Below are 20,779 nucleotides of genomic sequence, written 5' to 3'. Positions count from 1 at the left end.
TCCATCTGATGCATAGTTCCTCTTTTCCCTCACTAATTTGTATGCCATTTAGACTTGTATATAGTGGGATTGCTCAGTATGTACAGGTTCTGCTACATTGGTCTGTAATATATTCTTGTGTTGCTTCTACACTGTCTTACTGGGGCTTTATAGATTTATTTACTGTATTATGTATGGCTCTATGGTAAGAACCTTTAATAGATGGTTATGGCGATAGAATACTGAGTGGTTGCATTAGGAAAATAGATCGACACGATATTGTGAAGGGTTTGAAGCAGAACTTTGAGAATACAGATTAAATGTGTGTGCCTATAGGGCCCAGTGGGTTCCTGAATGCTGGTGGGGTAGCAGTAGGGACTGGGCTGTGATCTTTTAACACCAACCAATGTTTTTTTCCCCAGTGGGACTAAGAGTCTCAAAACGTTAGTATTTATGCATTCCCTACAAACTTGTATATATGCTTTATGGGTTTTGTTTTTTTTGTGGGTTTTTTTTCTGGAGAACTTGCTGTTACTTTTCCTTAAAATGCTATTTACCCTCTTGAAACCTCACCAGATGCATCAAACTTGTACATCTGAGAAAGCCTTTAGAAAGCCATTCATTGCTTTGGTGTTACAGCCTTCATTTGAAAATTGCCATTTTCTTTTTTTAGTTAATGTGGCACTTAAAAAAAAACAAACAAAAAACAAAAAAAAACTTTCGTTTTACTCCCCCCACTTAGCACCGAATTGAGTCATAAAAAAATGAATGCTATTTTTAATGCCATTATTCTTTTGAAGAAAAGGTTCAATTTAAAATGTTTGTCTAAACTGCAGGGAATTCCTGTCAACTGTGCTTGCTTCTACTAAGAATGAGTAACATGACCTTTCTTTGATTTTAGAGAACAAGAGCGATGTCACGATGCTCCAAATGTATGTCATCTTCCTTGTTTTGGTGGCATTTGAACTCTTATTAAGCAGAACTGAGTTAGTAAGAATCAAATAGCTTAGAGAAAATTGGCAATGTACAGGTCATTAAGCCCTCTGGTGCTTTTGCGATGTTGGAAAAATAACTTAAAAGAGATGCAGAATGGGGAGGGAGAGTAAAACAAAAACTATGTTTTTCAAATTGGAAATATATTTATTCTCTTTGCAAACTGTAAAAGTACAAAAAGTTTACATAATGCCAAAGGATATAAAACAGCTCTGCCCAGCAGAACTTTCTGCAGTGATGGAAATGTTTTGTGCTGCCAGTACAGTAGCCATTAACCATATGTAGCTCTGGAGCACTTGAAAGGTGACTAGTGCAATGGCAGAACGGAATTTTAAATGGTATTTAATTTTAATTAATTTAAATTTAAACAGACACATGTGGCTAGTGGCTATTTATAGGACTTTCAGAGTGATAGCCATTTCGGAGTGTACCTTTCCGTGTCTGTCCTTGTGTATCTGTTGGTCTCTGTCTGCTGCCTCATGCCTGTTTCTTCTTTCTCTCTCTGTGTCCCACCTATCTCTCCTGTCTGTCTGTTTTCCTGTCACCTTCTCTGTTTCTTTAGCTTTTAGCCTGCCTGCCTACTGCGTATACTCTCCCTGCCTACTCTCATCTGCCAGCCTACCTGCCTCTGTCCTTACCTGTCTCGTTCTTTCTCTTGCTCTTTCTATGTATGTGTTATATACACACATGATTCTTTCTGTTCAATAGGCAGGTTTTTCTGTTTAGTTATATATCATGGACATTTTCCTTTTTTGGTACATATAGATCTATCTAAGTTTTTGTTTTTCTTTTCAATTATAGGATAATTTCAGTGGAATGAATGTACCAGTACTTATTTAACATGATAGGCAATAGATTGTTTTCATTTTTTTCCTAAAAATGTATATTTTTAGCTACTACAGTTTTTCCTGTTATAATTTTTCCTGTGTGCTCTTTGAATACTTGGTTGTTGTGCATGGGGTAAGTTTGTTCAAAATGATGAAACCTGCCTTTTATTTTGTACTTTGGTACCTGTTGGAATTCACAAAGCACTTAAAAAAAAAAAGACCCCTGGAGAGTCACTTATAGCTTCAAGGACCATATTAAGATTGCAAGTCTTTAACAGTGCAGTGTGCTAAGGAGAAAGAAACTAGAATGCTTTATTGACACGAGTGTCTGCCTATTGCTGTCTGTCTCAGGCTGGCCAAGTGCAGTTGTATCTACCTTTCTTGTGGCCATCTTGACAAGGGTGTTTGTAAAGCCAGCAGCAGGCTCACCCTCTGTCTAACCCCTCCATCTTAGCTTCATGGTCAGAATTCCATCTGGGAAAAATACTTGGGGCTCCAGGTCTCTCTTATCTCTCTTAGATTTGGAAGGAAATCTTAATTCCTACCCAAGGTTTAATTGTAATCCTGGCCTAGCAAAGAGAATGGTCATTTCTGCCGAAGGAGGCAGCTTGGAGGAGAAACCTCAGAATTTTCTGGTAGCAGCAGAGGTAGGTGAGGGTCAGCGGAATCACTCTCTGGCTAACACCTCAGTTCTGTTGAGTTGATAATTTTTTTTGCCACACCTCCCAGAATTTTCTAAAAATATTCTGTTGCCACTCATCTGATAAAAAAAAAACACACCCTTATGTCTTTCTAAAATGACTTATTTAATGAAATTCCATGTAATAGTTGCTTTTCTTATTTAGCAAATGGGCTTTCATACGCTAAATCTGTTTTTAAAGTTTAAAATATGATGAGGTCATTTCCAAGTGATGATTAAAGATTTTTGTGTTTATCTGAAAAATATTTTTCTTAAGGACAATGATGTATTTATAGGAAATAATTAAAATAATGCTGCTTGAAAAACAAAGGGCTTGCGGAACACACATCTGAGCTGCCTTCCCCCTCATTAGGTTAGTCATTTCCAGCACAGAAATTGTAGTCCTTCCCTTAAATAATTACTTTCAAGGACAGAATTCAAATTCCTGAATGTCTCTGGATACTTTAAGAAAAAACTAAAGAGATAGCAGTGTTATAAGGAATAAAAAGTATGTGGAGAGCTTTTATTTTACTGATTCTATTAAGAAAAACCACCCATACCACTTTGTGAAATTCTTATACTCTGCTGAGATTAATTTGTGTACTTAGTTTTAAGAAGTGACCATAGGAACAGTATTCTCTCTTTAAAAATGAGTTGTTATTTTCTTTCAGAAAACTTTAGTTTATAGCTATAGACATGTTATATTGTCAAGTATCTGGAAGTCCAAAGCATATTAAATCCTAAATATTAAACAAAACAATAAAATATATTAATATTGATTTCACCCTCTGCTTCTTTCAGAGCTAGCCTGTATTATGCCTGTGTTAGGAAAAATTTTTTAAACCCTATGATCGTTTATTCACCAGAATATTTCTGTGTGTGTGTCAGAACACTTGGTAAGAATAAACTTTTTTTTTTTTTTAATTTGGAAGTTTAAAGTATAATTAGAAAGCCAAGACAAGCTAGAAATGAGGTTTAACATGAGTTTTTTGGTTTCTTTTTTTAAAATCAAAATTTAAATTAATAATTGAAATACTTTTTATGTTATTTCACAGAGGACTAGGAATGTCATTGACAAAATAACAACACTAATTTATTGACTACTTTCTATGTGCCCAAAACTCTACTGTGCACCTCACATCTACAATAATATTTCTTCAATGGTCCCTTTAATCCTGTGAAGTACCTTTGTCACCCTCATTTTTAAAAAAAGATTCTGCAGCTTTGAAAGTTTAAGTGGTTTGCCCACCAACCAGAAAATTTCAGAGCTGGAAGTTGAACTCAGGCAGGCTGACAGACACAGGAGAAAGCTTCCAACACCACAGGTTTTATGTGACAGGCCCTCTCATGAAATAGGGGCTAACTGTTATGACAGTTAGGTAAATACATCAGCCGGGAAACAACCATAACTGAAAGTGAAGCCCAAGAGCAATTACTGAATGCCTTCTTAGTGCAAGCATGATTCCAAGCACTTGATATCTTTGTCTCAGTTCATTTGCACCCCACAAGGGAAATATTATTTATACCCATTTTACAAAGAGGCTTACTAGGGAGGTTAAATGACTTTCCCTTAGTTGTGCTTCTTGTAACTTCTGAAGTTGGGATAGTGATGGATTAACATCCATAGGAAAGATTTTTATTAGTTTAGAAAGATTTGTCAAGTTATGTTAGTTAAATATTTGTCATTGACTAAGATCTATAATAATAAAAGTGTAATATGCTAATTAGACCAGGCGTCCTTCTGGACGAAGCTATGTTGGCGGGGGCCAAGGCAGAGGCGGCCATGGCGGCAAAGGGGACTGAGGGTTGGGGGGGAGTGGTGAGAGGCAAGCCCCTTTCACGAATTTCGTCTATCAGACCTCTAGTGAATATATATAAAGGGCAAATTTTAAATTATAGAAAGCTGAGAGAAACTCTATAAATTAGAGAATGGGTCGAATATTCAAAAAGATCTTTTTTGTTTCCTATTTATACATAATTAATACAATCATTTGTTCTGAAGTAATAATTAAACAATACTAAAATTCAATTTCAGCATGTTCTTCCTCCCAGGAGCACATCTGCATCTTTCCCCTCCTGCTCACCTTTCCTTCCCCCACAGGCCTGCATCTCCAAAACTCTAAGGGAGCTCATAAGGCTTGCAACCAGGGCAGCCATGCACAGTAGCAGTTTATCCTGGGCAAACACCCTGAACCTCTCCCCAGCGCCCTCTTTTCTCTGATTTCTTAATGAGCCAAAGTTACCCAGCCGAGGCTCGTCTCTTTACCTGTTCCTCTCCTGTTACCCTAGACCCATCTTTAATAAGCATCCTCTAAATTAAAAAATAAAATTCACCCTCAACTCTGCCAGAAACCAGTCCCATCACATTATCCCAGTCATACATAGAACAATTTTGTTTATCTTCTCAAAGAACTAGCTCTTAGTTTCATTGATCTTTTCTGTTCACTTTTAAGGCTCTATTTTGTTTATTTTTATTCTGATCTTTACCATTTCTTTTCTTCTTCTCACTGTGTGCTTTGTTTGTTCTAGTTCCAGTTCCTTTAGGTATAAGGTTAGATTGTTTATTTGAGATTTATTTCTTGTTTCTTGAGATAGTCCTATTTGTTACCCATTCCCTCTTAGAACTACTTTGGCTGTGTCTCATAGGTTTGTATCTTCATTTTCACTTATCTCAAAGTATCTTTTGATTTCTTCCTTGATCTCATTTTTTAGTAGCATGTTATTTAGCCCCTCTGCTCTCCCCCCCTCCCCCCCCCCCCCAGTTTTCTTCTTGTCATATATATACTTTATTTTATTGAGGTATGTTTTGTCTAGTTCCACTTTGCTGAATTACTTCCTACCATTATGATCCAAGAAGATGCTAAATATGATTTCAGTCTTCTTAAATTTATTTAGGTTTGTTTTGTGACCTAACATGTGGTATGTCTTGGAAAATGTTCAATGTGCACTTGAAAGGAATATATATTCTGCTTTGGGGGGAAATGTTCTAAAATATCAATTACCAAATATCTAATACTAGAGGCCCAGTACACGAAATTTGTGCGCTTGTGGGGGAGAGAGGTCCCTTAGCCTGGCCTGCATCCTCTCGCAGGGAATGGGCCTGAGCCATCAGTTAGACATCCTTAACACTGTTGTGGAGGCAGGAGAGGCTCCCACCACCGCTGCTGTACTCGCCAGCTGTGAGCCCAGCTTCTGGCTGAGAGGCCCTCCCCCTGTGGGAGCACACTGACCACCAGGGAGCAGCTCCTGCATTGAGCATCTGCTCCCTGGTGGTCAGAGTGTATTATAGCGACTGGTCATTCCACTCTGGTCAATTTGCATATTATCCTTTTATTATATAGGATAATGTGTCATTTAAGGCTACTGTTTTCTTGTTGGTTTTCTGTCTGTATTATCTATCCATTGATGTCAATGTGGTATTAAAGTCCCCTACTACTGTATCTTTCTATCTCTACCTTTATATCTATTAATATTGCCTTTATATATTCAGGTGCTCCTACAGTCGGTGCTTCAATGTGTACAAGATTTATATTCTTTTTGATTGACCCATTTATCATTTTGAAATAACCTCTTTGTCTCTTGTTACAGCCACTGTTTAAAGTCTTTGTTTGATATAAGTATTGCTACCCCAGACTTTTTTGGTTTTTATTTGCATAAAATATCTTTTTCCTTCCCTTTATATTCAGTCTGTGTGTGTCTTTTGATCTGAAGTGGATCTCTTGTAGGCAGCATATGCATATGTCTTGTTTTTTTGTTTTTTATTCATTCAACCATCCTAAGTCTTCAGGTTAAAGCATCTAATCCATTTACATTTAAAATAATAATAATTAGTCACATCGGCAGGGCTAAGATAATTATTGATAGGCATGTAGTTACTGCCATTTTATTTTTTTCTGATTCTTTTTGTATTTCTTCTCTGTCCTTTTGTTATACTCTTATTCTCCTCTTTTATGTTGATGACTTTAGTACCATATTTCCCAGCGTATAAGACGACGCCCTAATTTTACAGTTAAAACATAGATTTAGGCCTATATTCACTGTATAAGACTACCCCCCACTTCAAAGAAAAGACTTACTTTGCCATCAAGATCTGCAGGTAATTTTTGTGCAGTTTTGGTCTTTTGCCCCCGATTTTTGGTTGACTTTTCTTCGTTTCAAAAGTCGTCTTATAAGCCAGAAAATACGGGTCGTATCGTGTTTGTATTCCTTTCTCTTTCTATATTGTAGTTTTTTAAATTTGTGGTTACTATGTGCTTCCTATATACCAAGTTATATTTATGACAGTCTGTTTTAAGTTAATGGTCACTTAAATTAGAAGACATTCTAAAGTCACTACAATTTTTCCTCCCTCCATATTTATTTTCATTATTGTTTACTTCTTTTATGTGTGTTTGTAATTATCTCTTAATTTATTATTGTAATTACACATGATCTTTCTACTTTTGTCTTTTAACTTTTGTACTAGCTTTATAATTGGCTAAATAATTGATTAAAAATTTTTAATTTCAGAGAGGAAGGGAGAGGGAGAGAGAGATAGAAACATCAATAATGAGAAAGAATCATTGATCAGCTGCCTACTACATGGCCCTTACTGGGGATCAAGCCTACAACCTGGGCATGTGCCCTTGACAGGAATTGAACCTGGGAGTCTTCAGTCTGCAGGCCGCTGCTCTATCTACTGAGCTAAACCACCCAGGGCAATTAACTTTATTAAGTGTTTGCCTCTGTCAGTGAAAACTTAATTTTCTTATTTGCATTTCTAATCTTTTGTTTTTTAAATATGTCCCTCTAGCACCTATGATAATAAAAACATAATATACTAATTAGACCAGACAGCCAAACAACCTTCCGGACATCCTTCTGGATGAAGCTGCCATGGCAAGGGCCAAGGCACATACAGAGATGGTTAGGGGTGATCAGGCGGGCGAGTAGTTGGGGGTGATCAGGCAGGCAGAGTGGCTAGGGGCAATCAGGCAGACAGACAGGCAAGCAGTTAGGAGCCAAGGTTCCAGATTATGAGAGGGTACAGTTAGGGCTGACAGACTCTCTCTCTCCGTGCACAAATTTCATGGACCAGCCCTCTAATATGTTGTAATACTGATTTAGTGGTGATGATATCCTTTAGCTTTTTCTTCTTTGGAACATATCTCTCCTTCAATTCTAAATGATACACTTGCCAGGTAGTTGTCAGTCCTTACTTTTCATCATTTTTAATATTTTGTGCCAATCTCTTGATTTGCAAAGTTTCTGTTAAGGAATCAACCAACAATCTTATGGGAGCTCCCTTGCACATCAGTATTTTTTAAATTGATTTTAGAGAGAGAGGGAGGGAGGTGAGAGAGAAAACTGATTGACTGCCTCCGTAACCCCCAGGTCAGACTGGGGATTGAACCTGCAACCTAGGTATGTGCCCTGAAAGGGAATTGAATCCACAGTCTTTTGGTGTATAGGACAACGCTGCAACCAACTGAGCCACACCTTCAAGGGCCAAATAACCTAATTATCAAATGGGCATTTCTCCAAAGAAGATATATAAATGGCCGTAAAAAGATGCTCAACATAATTAGGCATCAGGGAAGTACACATCAAAACCACAATGAGCTACTACTTCATAGCCACTAGGATAACCTTGATTTTTTCTTTAAGGAGGACTTAGAGAAATTGGAACCCTTATATTTTGCTGGTAGGAATGCAAAATGTGGACAACAGTTGGGTAGTTCCTCAGGCAATTAAGCATAAAGTTACGATATGACCCCGTTATTTCACTCCTATGAAAATACCCAAGAGAATTGAAAACATATGTTACACAAAAAGCTATAAATGAATGTTCATAGAAAATTATTTATAGTAGCCAAAATGCAGAATTAATCTGAAGTCTGTTAACTGAAGAGTGGATAAACAAATTGTGGTAGATCTGTACAATGGGATATTATTCAGCCATAAAAAGGAAGGGAATACTGATACCTGGTACAACATGAATGAATCTTGAAAACATGTCAAGTGAAAGGAATTACACAAAGAGGCCACATATTATATGATTCTATTGATATGTAGTGTCTAGAATCTGCAAATCCATTGTATGTTCTATTGATATAAAATATCTAGAACATGAAAGCCATTGGTTAGTAGTTGCCAGGAATTTTGGGTAGAGAGAACAGGAAATGACTACTAATGCATATGGTATTTATTTTTAGATGTGAAACCAATGTTCTGAAATTAGACAGTGATGGTTGCACATCTTGTGAATATACTAAAAATTATTGAATTGTGCAATTTAAAATGATTTTTTTGGCATGTGAATTATATCCTAACAGAAAACTCTTATCTACAGCTATTATACTAGTAAAATTAATGCAATTTTCACAGTTGATTAAAATTGCTATTTTATGATATACTAGAGGCCTGACACACGAAATTTGTGCAAGAGTAGGCCTTCACAGCCCCGCTGCCCTTGCAGCCCCGGCATAATCCAGAATGTCATCTGGACGGTTGATCTGCTGTTCAGCCATTCGGTCAACTTGCATATTTCACTATTATTATTATAGATATCATTATGTTTAATCCAGAGAAGAATTCACAAGTATTTTGAAGGACTATGATACAGTGAGAATAGGTTATTTCATGTGGAACTAAAGTGTTTGAAATGTGTTCATAGTTGTATTAGAATGCTGTTACAAAACTGTGAATGTGAACTTTTATTTGGTGTGTACTCTGAACTGTTATTTTAGAGTACAATATTAACACATTTGCATGAAGTTAGACAGTAATGAATTAATATTTAAGTAGTAATTTGTATTAACAGATTCCAGAAAACTATAAAACATTAAAAAGACCCAAATTTCTAATTGAGATGTCCTTGGCATCAACATAAGTCTTTAAAATGCTTTGTGGAAGAACCTCTCTTATCTATCCTCCACTTGTCCAGTTTGTTGGATTACCACTCTCTCCAATCCCTTTGTCTAGACTTAGGACATACTGAATGGTCACGGCTAGGAAATGACACTGAATTCTGGTGACGCATCTGTTTTCACTAAGTTGTATGCTAAGCAAAAGTCAGCTGTGTTTATTCCTAAATCTGTTTATGCCAGTAGTTGTAGTAGTCATAATTATGTAGTTTGACTAAATATTATATAAACTGATGAAATAAGAGTGCAAAAACATTAAATGTTTGGGAACATAGAAGCATATTACTTAATACTTTTAAATTGAGTGTAGGCGAGAAACTAAAAATATTGAGTAAAAAATTATTAAAATGTTGATGCATTCTGTGCTCAAAATCTTTTAAATTTTTGTTCTACTTTAATGAAATGGAAACTAGAACTTATAGATAGTCGTGGTTTATGCCAAAACCTGACACATTTGGAAAGAGAAAATCATGACCCTCTTGGAAGACTGGCAAACAAATGGACATTATGCAGTTTAATTTAAAAGACAATGTTTCAGAATTGAGTATCATTTTTAATGACTCTTCTTTAACTGAATTTTTTTCGGTTTAGCACCAAACTACTGGCATGGTTGCCTCAGATAATAGGGTTTCTCCTCTGGTTAATTACAAACCAAAGACCTGGATTACAAGGTAGAGGACTCGTGGTCCCACCTCTGCTACTGAACTAGTCACAATAATTTAAACTTTGATTTTTTTTTCATGTATTTTGCGATACTTTTGAATTTAGCAAAATAGTTTTGTTTACATTTTAGTGATTCCTAACATCAAAAAGAGTAAAGAGTTAGAAAACTTATTTCCCTCTTTTTAGAATGCCTTTCTCTTCTCCTTTCTCTCTTTCTGTCTTTGTTTCCTTTTCCCATCCTCCTTTCTTCCCTGCTTTAAAGAATTGGGAAATTGGAGTACAGTATACTTATTATCTTGTTGAATAAAACATTTATGCCTTAACTGGTTTGGCTCAGTGAGTAGAGCATTGGCCTGCAGACTGAAGGCTCCCAGTTTGACTTCCAGTCAAGGGCGCATGCCTGGGCTGTGGGCTCGAGCCCCAGTGCGGATGTGCAGGAGGCAGCCAATCAATGATTCTCTCTTGTCACTGATGTTTCTGTTTCTCTCTCCCTCTTCCTTCCTCTCTGAAATCAATATATATATAAAACATTTAATATGTTTACAAATATTCTTAGCATTTAAATCAAAGGCTGATTTGTGGTTCAACAAAATTAGAGTTTCTTCTTGACCCAGTAGTTGCTAAATATGGGAATCATCTTAGCTTAAAATTAATTCTCCAATCAGTTCTTACTCTCTGAGAATCATTCACTTTTAGTAAACTTGGAAAATGCAATTGTTCAAGCTGTTTAAAGACTTGAGTTTGGAGAACTAATAAAATTTTCTAGTTCTTTATATCTTTTTATATGGCAATTTAAAAGCCACGTGTGTTTTAAATTTTGCTAATTCAAATTTTTATTTATGGATGGATCACAATGAATATTTCAGAAATAGTGTTTACTTAAGTATTAGTTGTAGTACTTAAGAATGCATCATTTTTGAAGATGTTAAGTATGTGATTTGTTCGATGTTATTTTCATTTGAGACAAATTTCCAATAAACAAGTTAAAAAATAAATCATCTCACTGGCATTTTTAGAACTATACCTGCCACTTCAAGCATAGAATAGTTATGTAACTTTTCCTATATAGTGTATTCTCAGAATTTGGTATTCTTATAACATTTTTGCTCTGTATTTTATGGTGATATATAAAAATCTAGCTGCTACAAATAAAAACCCTGCTTAGAAGTTGTTTATTTAAAACACTTTTACCTGATGTCAAAAATGTTCTTTTTTATTTAGTACATCTATGACTGTAGATTTCATTTTTTTTTCTTCTCCTGGTCTGGAATTTAATTAAAGTTAGTTATACTGTGAGAGTTTTCTAAAGCATAATAAGGAGAGGGTTTCCTTCATCTGCCACGAAGAAAGCATGTTCTACTAACTCCTGTTAAGCACTAATGTTAGGTTATAATTGCCTAATTGATGTGGTCTGGACCTCCAAGAGATACAGGGATATGATTGAATTGTCATTGGAACCCTAGTGCCCATCCCAGTGCCGAATGCTCTGGGCCTTCAATGTGGATGTTTAAAAAAAAATGTATAAATGGATCTTTTCAAAGCTTTATCTTCCTCTTTCTCACAACTCTCCCCTCCCCCAAATATTTCTGTCCCTCACAATTATTTGCTCCAACTTATTGACATTTTTGGCACATAATTATTGTGTTATTGTTAAAGAGTATGGGCTCTAAAGTTGGGAATCCTGGCTTTGATTTTTCAAATTTAATCCCTCAAATTTGTTTAATTTTTCCAAGCCTTAGTTTTCTCATCTGTAAAATGAGAATAATACCTACCCACAGAGAGGTCATTAGGAAAAAATTAAGGAATGCAAAGATGAGGCTTAGTGCCAAGCTTAGTAGAAATGTAGTTAATATTCTACCCTTTTCTTATTTTCACATTTTAAGTTATGAAACTGAGTCCCTGAGAGGTTAAGTATTTTTCCAAAAATTAAATCTCCATATCTCTAGCCACCCATCTTTTTAGAGCTCCCTCCAAGGGTCCTGTAGATTCTCAGTTTACTTTCATCTTCCCTACTACTCATTCCAGCTTTTACAACTGCCAAACCTAAAAGCCTCCACCACTCTCAATTCTTTATTTTCCTTTACCTTTCAAATTAGCCAGTCATGAAGCCTTGATACTTTGTCTCTTATATGTTAATTGGAATTCATTCCCTATTCTGCATTTCTACCATCTTAACTTAGTCCTTCAGCATTTTAGCAAGAGATTTTACTAGTTACTTACCTCTGTCAGAATTACCTTTCTAAAATACCAGTCTGATCACATAGAGTCATATTACTTCACAATTGTGCTTTAATTTACCACACCAGCTTGTCTTCTCCCCCCACCCCCAAACCATGCCCTTTCTACACTGGTCCCATCAAACCTTTGCAATAACTTTTCATACCACTATACTTGGATGAGAAAGATTTCTGTGCCTTCCAACTTCTATTTACCCTTCAAGACTTTCCTAGTTTACCCAAATAAAATTAGGAATTTAATTCTTAGGTCCCTGTACCACTACATACCTACTTATATTCTGTTATTTTTCACACATGATGTAATAGTTTGCTACTGACTTCTCTTCCTACTCATTGAGCAGATGACTTACTTAGTCTCTATAAAATAGGGGGCAGGTCTCACTGGATTAATTAATCTCAACTACACATTAGTATCACTCTTATCAAGACCAATTCTATCAAAATTTTTGTAGATCCTCCCCCTTGCCCTAACCTTGTGGTCAGCAGACTGCGGCTCTTGAGCCACATGCAGCCCTTTGGCCCTTTGAGTGTGGCTCTTCCACAAAATACCATGGCCTGGATGAGTCTATTTTGAAGAAGTGGCATTAGAAGAAGTTTAAGTTTAAAAAATTTAGCTCTCAAAAGAAATTTCCATCAGTGTACTGTTGATATTTGGCTCTGTTGACTAATGAGTTTGCCAACCACTTCCCTAACCCATGAGGGATTTTTTCCCCTCAAATGATTATCATATTGTGAGGAAGGTTAAGAATTACTTATACTGGACCTTGGTTCTGAGATACCTTTCAGTTAAGATATTGTTATTCTATGAATTTCACAGTCTTTTGAAATACAAGAACATTCAAGTAATCAAACCAGAAATTAAATTAGAAAAAAATATTGGAACAAAAGCAAATCTGTATTACATATATATTATTATAACAGTGTTAAAATTTTTACTTTGAATTCTAAATATAGAGTCAAGAAATCAATCATATGGTTAGTTGACTTGCAACAAAGGTGCCAAGGCAGTTTAGTGAAGAAAAGATTACCTTTTCAACAAATGGTGCTGAGACAATCAGATGTCCTTATGCCAAAAAAGAAAACTTTGATTCAGATTTCACAACATATATAAAAATTAACCCAAAGTGGATCATAGACTTAAATGTAAAACAAAAACTATAAAATATCTAAAACAAAACATGAGATAATCTTTGTGACCTTGGGTTAATCAAAGATTTCCTAGCTTCAACACTAAAAACATGTTTCATAAAAGAAAAAATTGATAAATTGAACTTCATCAAATTCAAAGCATCTGTTCTTTACAAAACACTATTAAGAGCATAGTAAGATAAAACATTGACTTGGAGAAAATATTTGCAAATTACATACCTGATAAAGGACTTTTGTTCAGGATATATAAAGAACTTTCAAAATGATAAAATAAACCATCTAATTTTAAAAATGAAAATAAAATAACTAAAATAAAAGATTGATCATAATCAAGTGTTGGTTAGAAAGTGAAACAAGTGGAACTCTCATTTTGTCTCATAATCAAGTGTTGGTTAGAAAGTGAAACAAGTGGAACTCTCATTCACTGCTGGTAAGAGTGCAAAATGGCACAACCACTTTGAAAAACAGTTTGTCAGTTTCTTTAAAATCTGAACATGTAGCTGCCATATGATTCAGCCCTTATATTCCTAGGTATTTGCCCAAGAGAAGTGAAAGCATGTATCCATATAAATGCTTGTACAAGAGCTCTAGCCGTTTGGCTCAGTAGATAGTGCATTGGCCCTTGGACTGAAGGGTTCCAGGTTCAATTTTGGTCAAGGGCATATATCTCCCCTGCTCAGGGAGGCAACCAGTCAAGGTGTTCTCACATCAATATTACTCTCTCTGTCTTTCCTCCTTCCTTCCACACTCTCTTAAAAAAAAAAAAAAATCAATGGAAAAAAAAAATACTTGTAATGTTTATAGCATCTTTATTTTCGGTAAAAACTATAAGAAACTCAATGTCCACCTAAAGATGAATGAATAAACAAACTGGTATGAAATGCTACTAAGCAAGCAACAGTTTTATCAAATGTTTTGCCACTGAATGATATGGACCGCCATCCTTCTAGCTTTCAGTAACAGTTTTTTTGCTGCCCACTGCTCAGTTCCTAAGCCAGTGTCACATATTTAGGGTTTTTATTATGTCTTTAGCGCTTCAGTTATTGATTTCTCTGTCAATCAGGTTAATTTGAGGCAGTTAAGATAGATTTTCAAGCCAGACTGCTTTTTTATTTTCATCAGCTTTAGTTGGCTTTTGTCTCATTTTAGGATTCATTAAAATCTTTAAGTAATGATATCAATAACTATTAACTTTTCTTTATACTGTCCAAAATGTCATACAAAATACTTGCAACCTTTATTTACATAGTTGTTAGATGGGAAATACGTTGTTCCTGAGTGTTAGCAGGAATCTGAGGTCCAGAGAGGGCAACTGTCACATAGCCGTGAAACTGAACTAGTACTAATACTAAGGAATCCCATTTTAATACTTTTGTGCATATTGAAGAAAAATAAATGTACCACATACTTACACATTCTTTATTTTGACAGTCTCTTTAACAGACCACATTTAAGAGGTGTCTCGGACTCCCCATTGCCAGTGGCTGGAACACAATGGATCACCCAGGGGCACTAGACACTGAGGATGAATTGGGACCTTTAGCCCATCTTGCTCCAAGTCCTCAAAGTGAAGCTGTTGCCCACGAATTCCAGGAACTCTCCTTGCAGTCCAGCCAGTACTTACCCCCCCTGAACGAAAGGAAGAATGGTGAGTGCTTCAGCATGTGCAGTGGGGACTTTGATTTGAGTTAGACTTTGTGAGCCCAGTTTATTTCTCTTTGGTAGTAATTTTGTTGTTGTTGTTGCCAGTTATATTTGGCAGTTTGTTACACAGGAGAGAACCTCATAGGGTTACTTCCTCGTTTTGAGTAACATGCAACTTCAATCCAATTCTTCCATTATTTCCCTTTGTTAGTAGCAGCATTCTCTTTGGAAATGAGCTTTAAATGCAACCATTTTAGCACCAGCAGAATATTTCATGCTAGAATGGGATTAGAGAGTAGCTTTCTGTCCTGATTCTAGAGAAGATAGATTTGTGGAATTATATAGGTTCTCCTCCCAATTTCCCCCATCTCCAATGTGTTGCACCTTAATTTCAGAATTGGCAAAATTTGCACTATCTTAATGATCACTAAGAAAATAAGAACGTTTTATTTGAGTACTTTTATTTTAATGAGGATTAGATATGGTCATATTTTCAGTCTTTGGCTGGCTTGTCATTGTATACAAAATGAATATTTTCTATTAATTTGTTATCTCTTCAGGAAATTTTCATTGATTACAGAGACATCTCAGAGTTTCCAAAAACACAATACTGCCAATTTTTAACATAAATTAATAGAAATGATATAACTTATTCTTAATACTTAAAACATAAAACTAGCTTATATAAACTATTAGCATTTGCAAACACACTAAATAAGTATGCATATTAAAAATGCGTAATTAAGAATTTCAACTGGATTTACTGTGCTTTCCTCAGTTCTGATGAGTGTTACATTCGCAAATATATTTTTTTAATTTCACTTTTAAAAGCCAGAAGAAATAAAACTGGTTTCCTATACAACACTTCCTTGTTAATTATTTTCTGGGTTCTGAGTATTTCCCAATTCTTTTCATTATTGACCTTATCTTATTCAGAAAAATGGATAAAAGATATACGCTACTATGCTTAGTTTTTTAGTGTATGTCTTTGGAATATAACTTGTTCTCCCTTCGATATGATATGTGATACTTGTTGTTAGGCACAACTCTTGTGCAGTTTAATTGGTATATAGCAATATTTTGGCTAGGGTGCTCTCAAAGCCTTCATGAGGCTGTGGATGATGTATGGATGATGGCTTTAGAACCTTCCATCAATTAAAAGCCTAGCTTTATCTTAGTGTCTGAGAGAGAATAACCACATTATCTGAAACGTGACTAAAAGTGATCAAATTTACACAGTACACTTGGATCAGTCTAATAATGTTCAAATTATTACCTGCAAAACAAGAGGGTTGATTGGTTATAAAATTACCCTAATATGCAATTGCTCAAGAAGATGGTCATATGTATGGTCATATGTAATAGAGGAGATAACTGAAGTGTGTGAAATAAGTTTATATTCTGTGAAGATTTACTTAATTCAGCTCACCACATTATCTTATAAGAATTATGTATGCCTGAATATAAGGTAAACTCCCCTTATAAACTTTTGATGAAATGGTAAGTTTTAGTTTTTTAATTTAGTTACATATATAATTTAATTGGCATTTTATGAAGCAGTTCAATAATATAAAAGAATTGCTTTATCCATGCTCACATTTTATAAAACCATTTTGCTCAAACTCTATCCATGAACCTTGGTGGTGTTTTTATCATCAGTAGAACCTCTTTGCATCATCCATGTAGCATGAAAATCCAGGGTGCATCTTCATTTATGTCTCTTTTGTTTAAATTACAGCAGTTGTTGAACGCATGCATGATCTGACACTGAATATTTTATGTATAAACCATTTGCCAAAACAGTGGGGCTGCGGTTTTTTGTTTTATTTTTTTGTATGTGTCTTATAATTATATATTCATGATCTCTCTAACACAGTGGTTCTCAACCTTTCTAATGCTGTGACCCTTTAATACAGTTCCTCATGTTGTGGTGATCCCCAACCATAAAATTATTTTTGTTGCTATTTCATAACTGTAATTTTGTTACTGTTAATGAATGGTAATGCAAATATCTGTGTTTTCCGATGATCTTAGGCTCTACAGCAGCAGTTCTCAACAGAACTGCTAGCAGGGTCACCTAAGACCATCCGAAAATACAGATATATACATTACGATTCATAACAGTAGCAAAATTACAGTTATGAAGTAGCAATGAAAATAATTTTATGGTTGGGGGTCACCACAACATAAGGAACTGTATTAAAGAGTTGCAGCATTAGAAAGGTTGAGAACCACTGCAACATAATTACTCAAGTTTGATCTGTGATTTACATTTTATGGGGCTGTAGTTTCTGTTTCTGAATTTAATCTCCTCCCCCTTTTTGTTAGAAGTAATGCATTCACAGAGTTTAAAAAGTAAAGGGTACAAATTGGTAAACAATGAAAAATAGGTCACCTTAAGCCACCAGTTGCATCCCCTCAATTAGCAACTGTTAACTTGTGTTTTTTTCTGAGAAAATGCTATTTGTTTATTTTTTTTAAAGCAGTTTTGAAAGTCTTTGTAACAACATCCAACACTTTTAATTTTAAGATTATAACTTAGGAATAATTAATGTGTTGATTTTCCCCCCACTTTTTAAAAAAAAATTCTATTAAGGTATTTCTGTTAACATCCTAAAGTCAATTTCTAATGAAGTTGATTAAAAACATTTTTTTGAAATGAATTTGTTGGGGTGACATCTATATAATAAAAGGCTAATATGCAAATTGACTGGCGGGATGACCAGTCTCTATGACATACACTGACCACCAGGAGGCAGACTCTCAATGCAGGAACTGCCCCCTGGTGATCAGTGTGCTCCCACAGGGGGAGCGCTGCTCAGCCAGAAGCCGGGCTCACAGCTGGCAAGCACAGTGTCAGTGATGGGAACATCTCCCGCCTCCATGGCAGTCAGACATTCCCCAAGGGCTCCTGGACTACAAGAGGGCACAGGCTGGGCTGAAGGATCACCATCCTGAGTGCACGAATTTCGTGCACCAGTCCTCTAGTTGGTTAATAAAATTGTTTAGGCTTCACATACTTCTGTGATATATCATCTGTATACTAAAGGCCCAGCATGCGAAATCACACAAGACCCAGACCCACCATGCCAGCGGGACCCCAGACCCACCCTGCACGAGCCACAGGCCCGGCACAAGCTCCACCAGCCCTGTGCAAGCCCCGCGAGCCCGACCTGCCCCACCGCTTCAAGTGGCTCATGGGCCGGATGGGGGTCGTGGACCGGATGAGGGGGACCAAAAGGTACTCCAGCATCTCCTGGTGACCTGTTGTTCGGTCATTTCACGTTAGGGCGTGATGGACACAGGCCTTTTATAATATAGATTGTATTGTGTATTTACCATTCAAAGTCAGATCTCCTCCCGTCACCATATATTTGACCCCTTTAACTACCTCTCCCCCAATCCGCTTTCACTCTGGTAAGCACCATACTGCTGTCTGTGTCTATGAGTTTTTGTTTGTTTATTTGTCTTATTTGTTCATTTGTTACTTTCATTTTTATATCTCGCATATGAGTGAAATCGTGATTCATGACTTTTTTTGTCTGACTTATTTTTCTTAGCATGATAGTCTCAAGATCAATCATGTTGTCACAAATGGCAGTATTTCATCTCTTATGGCTGAGTATTATCACATTGTATATATGTACAAAATCTTCTTCAGTCATCTATAGGACACTTCAGTTGTTTCCATGTGTTGAAATATGCTACAATGAATAATGCTGCAATGAACATAGGGTTATATATACCTTTACAAATAAATGTTTTACTCTTTTTGTAATTTTTTAGGAACCTCCATATTGTTCTCCAGAGCTAATGCATTCTTCTCAAATACTTTTTTGTTTAATATTAAGTAAATGAAAGAACATCTTATGAGATACTATGTAAGGACTCAAATATGAGAGAATCTCCTTTTTTCTAACAACTGATTTCAGGAAATTAAAATACTTACCTTATATTTAGGCATACAGTACTTTTAGGTTTATGATATGTTAACCTAATTTGTGTATATATTACAAAGCATAAATGGGATCCTTGCATAGCTCTCAGAAGTCTAAGTTTTTAATGCAGTTAGGTAAGTACAGTAGAACCACATCAAATAACATATAGATAGAAGAACTGTAACTTTTTTTACCTTAATGAATTTTTCAAGTTTATTCTTCACTTTTTATGTCTTCTTAATGCTTTGTTTAAATCATATCATATTCAAAATGTAGGCATTAGCCTAAAAATTAATTAATACAAAATATGGTTTAAATATTTTGAAATAATCAGATTAGATATTTTCTTAATGGTTGTATTTTATTGTTATTCCTAAGTATTTGAATTTCACTTGTTAAGATTATTTTCTTTTCTGTTGGAGAAAAATGACAACATTTCAATTTGGGCTTAGTATGTAGGATTATGTCACCAAAAATTTTATAAATAAACTTAACAAGGAACATGAACTTGACATTTAAGTAATGATTCCAGGATCTCCCCTTATTTTTTTATTAATATTTATGTTGGCAGTGTTAGTGTAGTGGCAGAATATTTCCACTACTGGACTAAACATAAAAGATGTTTAGTAAAGATAAATTAGGGTTTCCTTTACCCTTGAACATGGCCAAAATAATTCTAGTTAGTGGCACTTCAAAAGTAAGGCAACCATGTAGGCAGTTAATTACTTACCAACATGTGACTCCTTCATAAAAGAAAGTGGATATACAGAAATGCATAAATAAATCTACCTTTACTAAGAGTGCATACACATGGATGTTGAGCTTTGTTTTGACAGTTTATACAAAGACTAATTTTCATATTTCAATATTAATACATTGCAGACAGATCACGAGAATTCTCATGTTTTCTTTTCTGAAGCTTGTAGCCAATCATATTTTAATAGATATTAGCTTGTAAGAACATGTTATAAATAACTTCAAAATGCAATTGGGCACTTAATTTTAAAGCGTGCCTTTAACATTTATGTAAAACTTTTTTGTCTTCATTCAATAGAAACTTATCTGGTCACTGGGTAAAGCTATCAATAAACTACTGGTCCGCAATGTGTTAACATTCCTTCAGATGAGGGAAATCAGTTAGGGGGATAGTTAGTTCTTTTATTGTTTAAGTAGGAAAAGCTCAGATACTATGGGTTGAGTGTAGCTTTATAAAAGGAGGGAAAGGCAAAGTTGATGGAGACAATATACCCGAAAGAGCTGCCAGGATCCACACCTACATGAGACCATGAAGAAGCAGCTTTTCATTCATGAGGCCATTTGCCAGACTAATCTAGGTTGGTTGGTGAATTAAGCTTTTAAGTCATGGCCAGCAGTATCACATAGTAAGAAGATATAGAATCCCCTTTAATAAAACTGTTTGATATTTCAGTACTTCTTGATATGTCTCTGAAGATGAGGTTCAATCATGTTAACATGGCCACAGATATACCACAGGCCAGCTGTCAGTAGTGTTAAGTCCATGGAAAATAAGCATCTGCCACCTTCCTCTCCCTAAATTAACCAGCTTTTTAAAACTGTATTTATTATGAAATAGCATGTTTTAGGCCTCTGTGAAGAGGAGAGACTGTTTGTTACTCTTATTTTAAATTTTGGTATTACCAGTTACTACAGTTGTTAGATTTTTTAACTTATAGTCCCATGTTGAAATTTTTTCCCTAAGATTTTCATCCATTAAATGTATCACACTGAATAATTTTAGACCATA

The 20,779-nt window shown here is 35.4% G+C and overlaps 1 protein-coding gene across 4 annotated transcripts in view; it reads left to right on the top strand.

Moving 5' to 3' along the window:
* Nucleotides 1-20,779, top strand: part of MRTFB (myocardin related transcription factor B) — a 177,725-nt gene that overhangs the window by 45,502 nt on the left and 111,444 nt on the right. For all 4 annotated transcript variants that reach the window (XR_014794803.1, XM_084881107.1, XM_084881111.1 and 1 more), the window contains one exon: nt 14,864-15,080. Coding sequence is in view for 3 of the 4 variants with exons in the window: in XM_084881107.1 (XP_084737233.1) it covers nt 14,927-15,080 (154 nt within the window). In the remaining variant the exon portion in view is untranslated. The remainder of the gene's footprint in view (nt 1-14,863; nt 15,081-20,779) is intronic.

The sequence above is a fragment of the Pipistrellus hanaki genome (assembly GCF_964339955.1).
Source record: "Pipistrellus hanaki genome assembly, chromosome: 4".
Classification (NCBI taxonomy): domain Eukaryota; kingdom Metazoa; phylum Chordata; class Mammalia; order Chiroptera; family Vespertilionidae; genus Pipistrellus; species Pipistrellus hanaki.
This window is presented reverse-complemented; position numbering and strand designations above follow the sequence as displayed.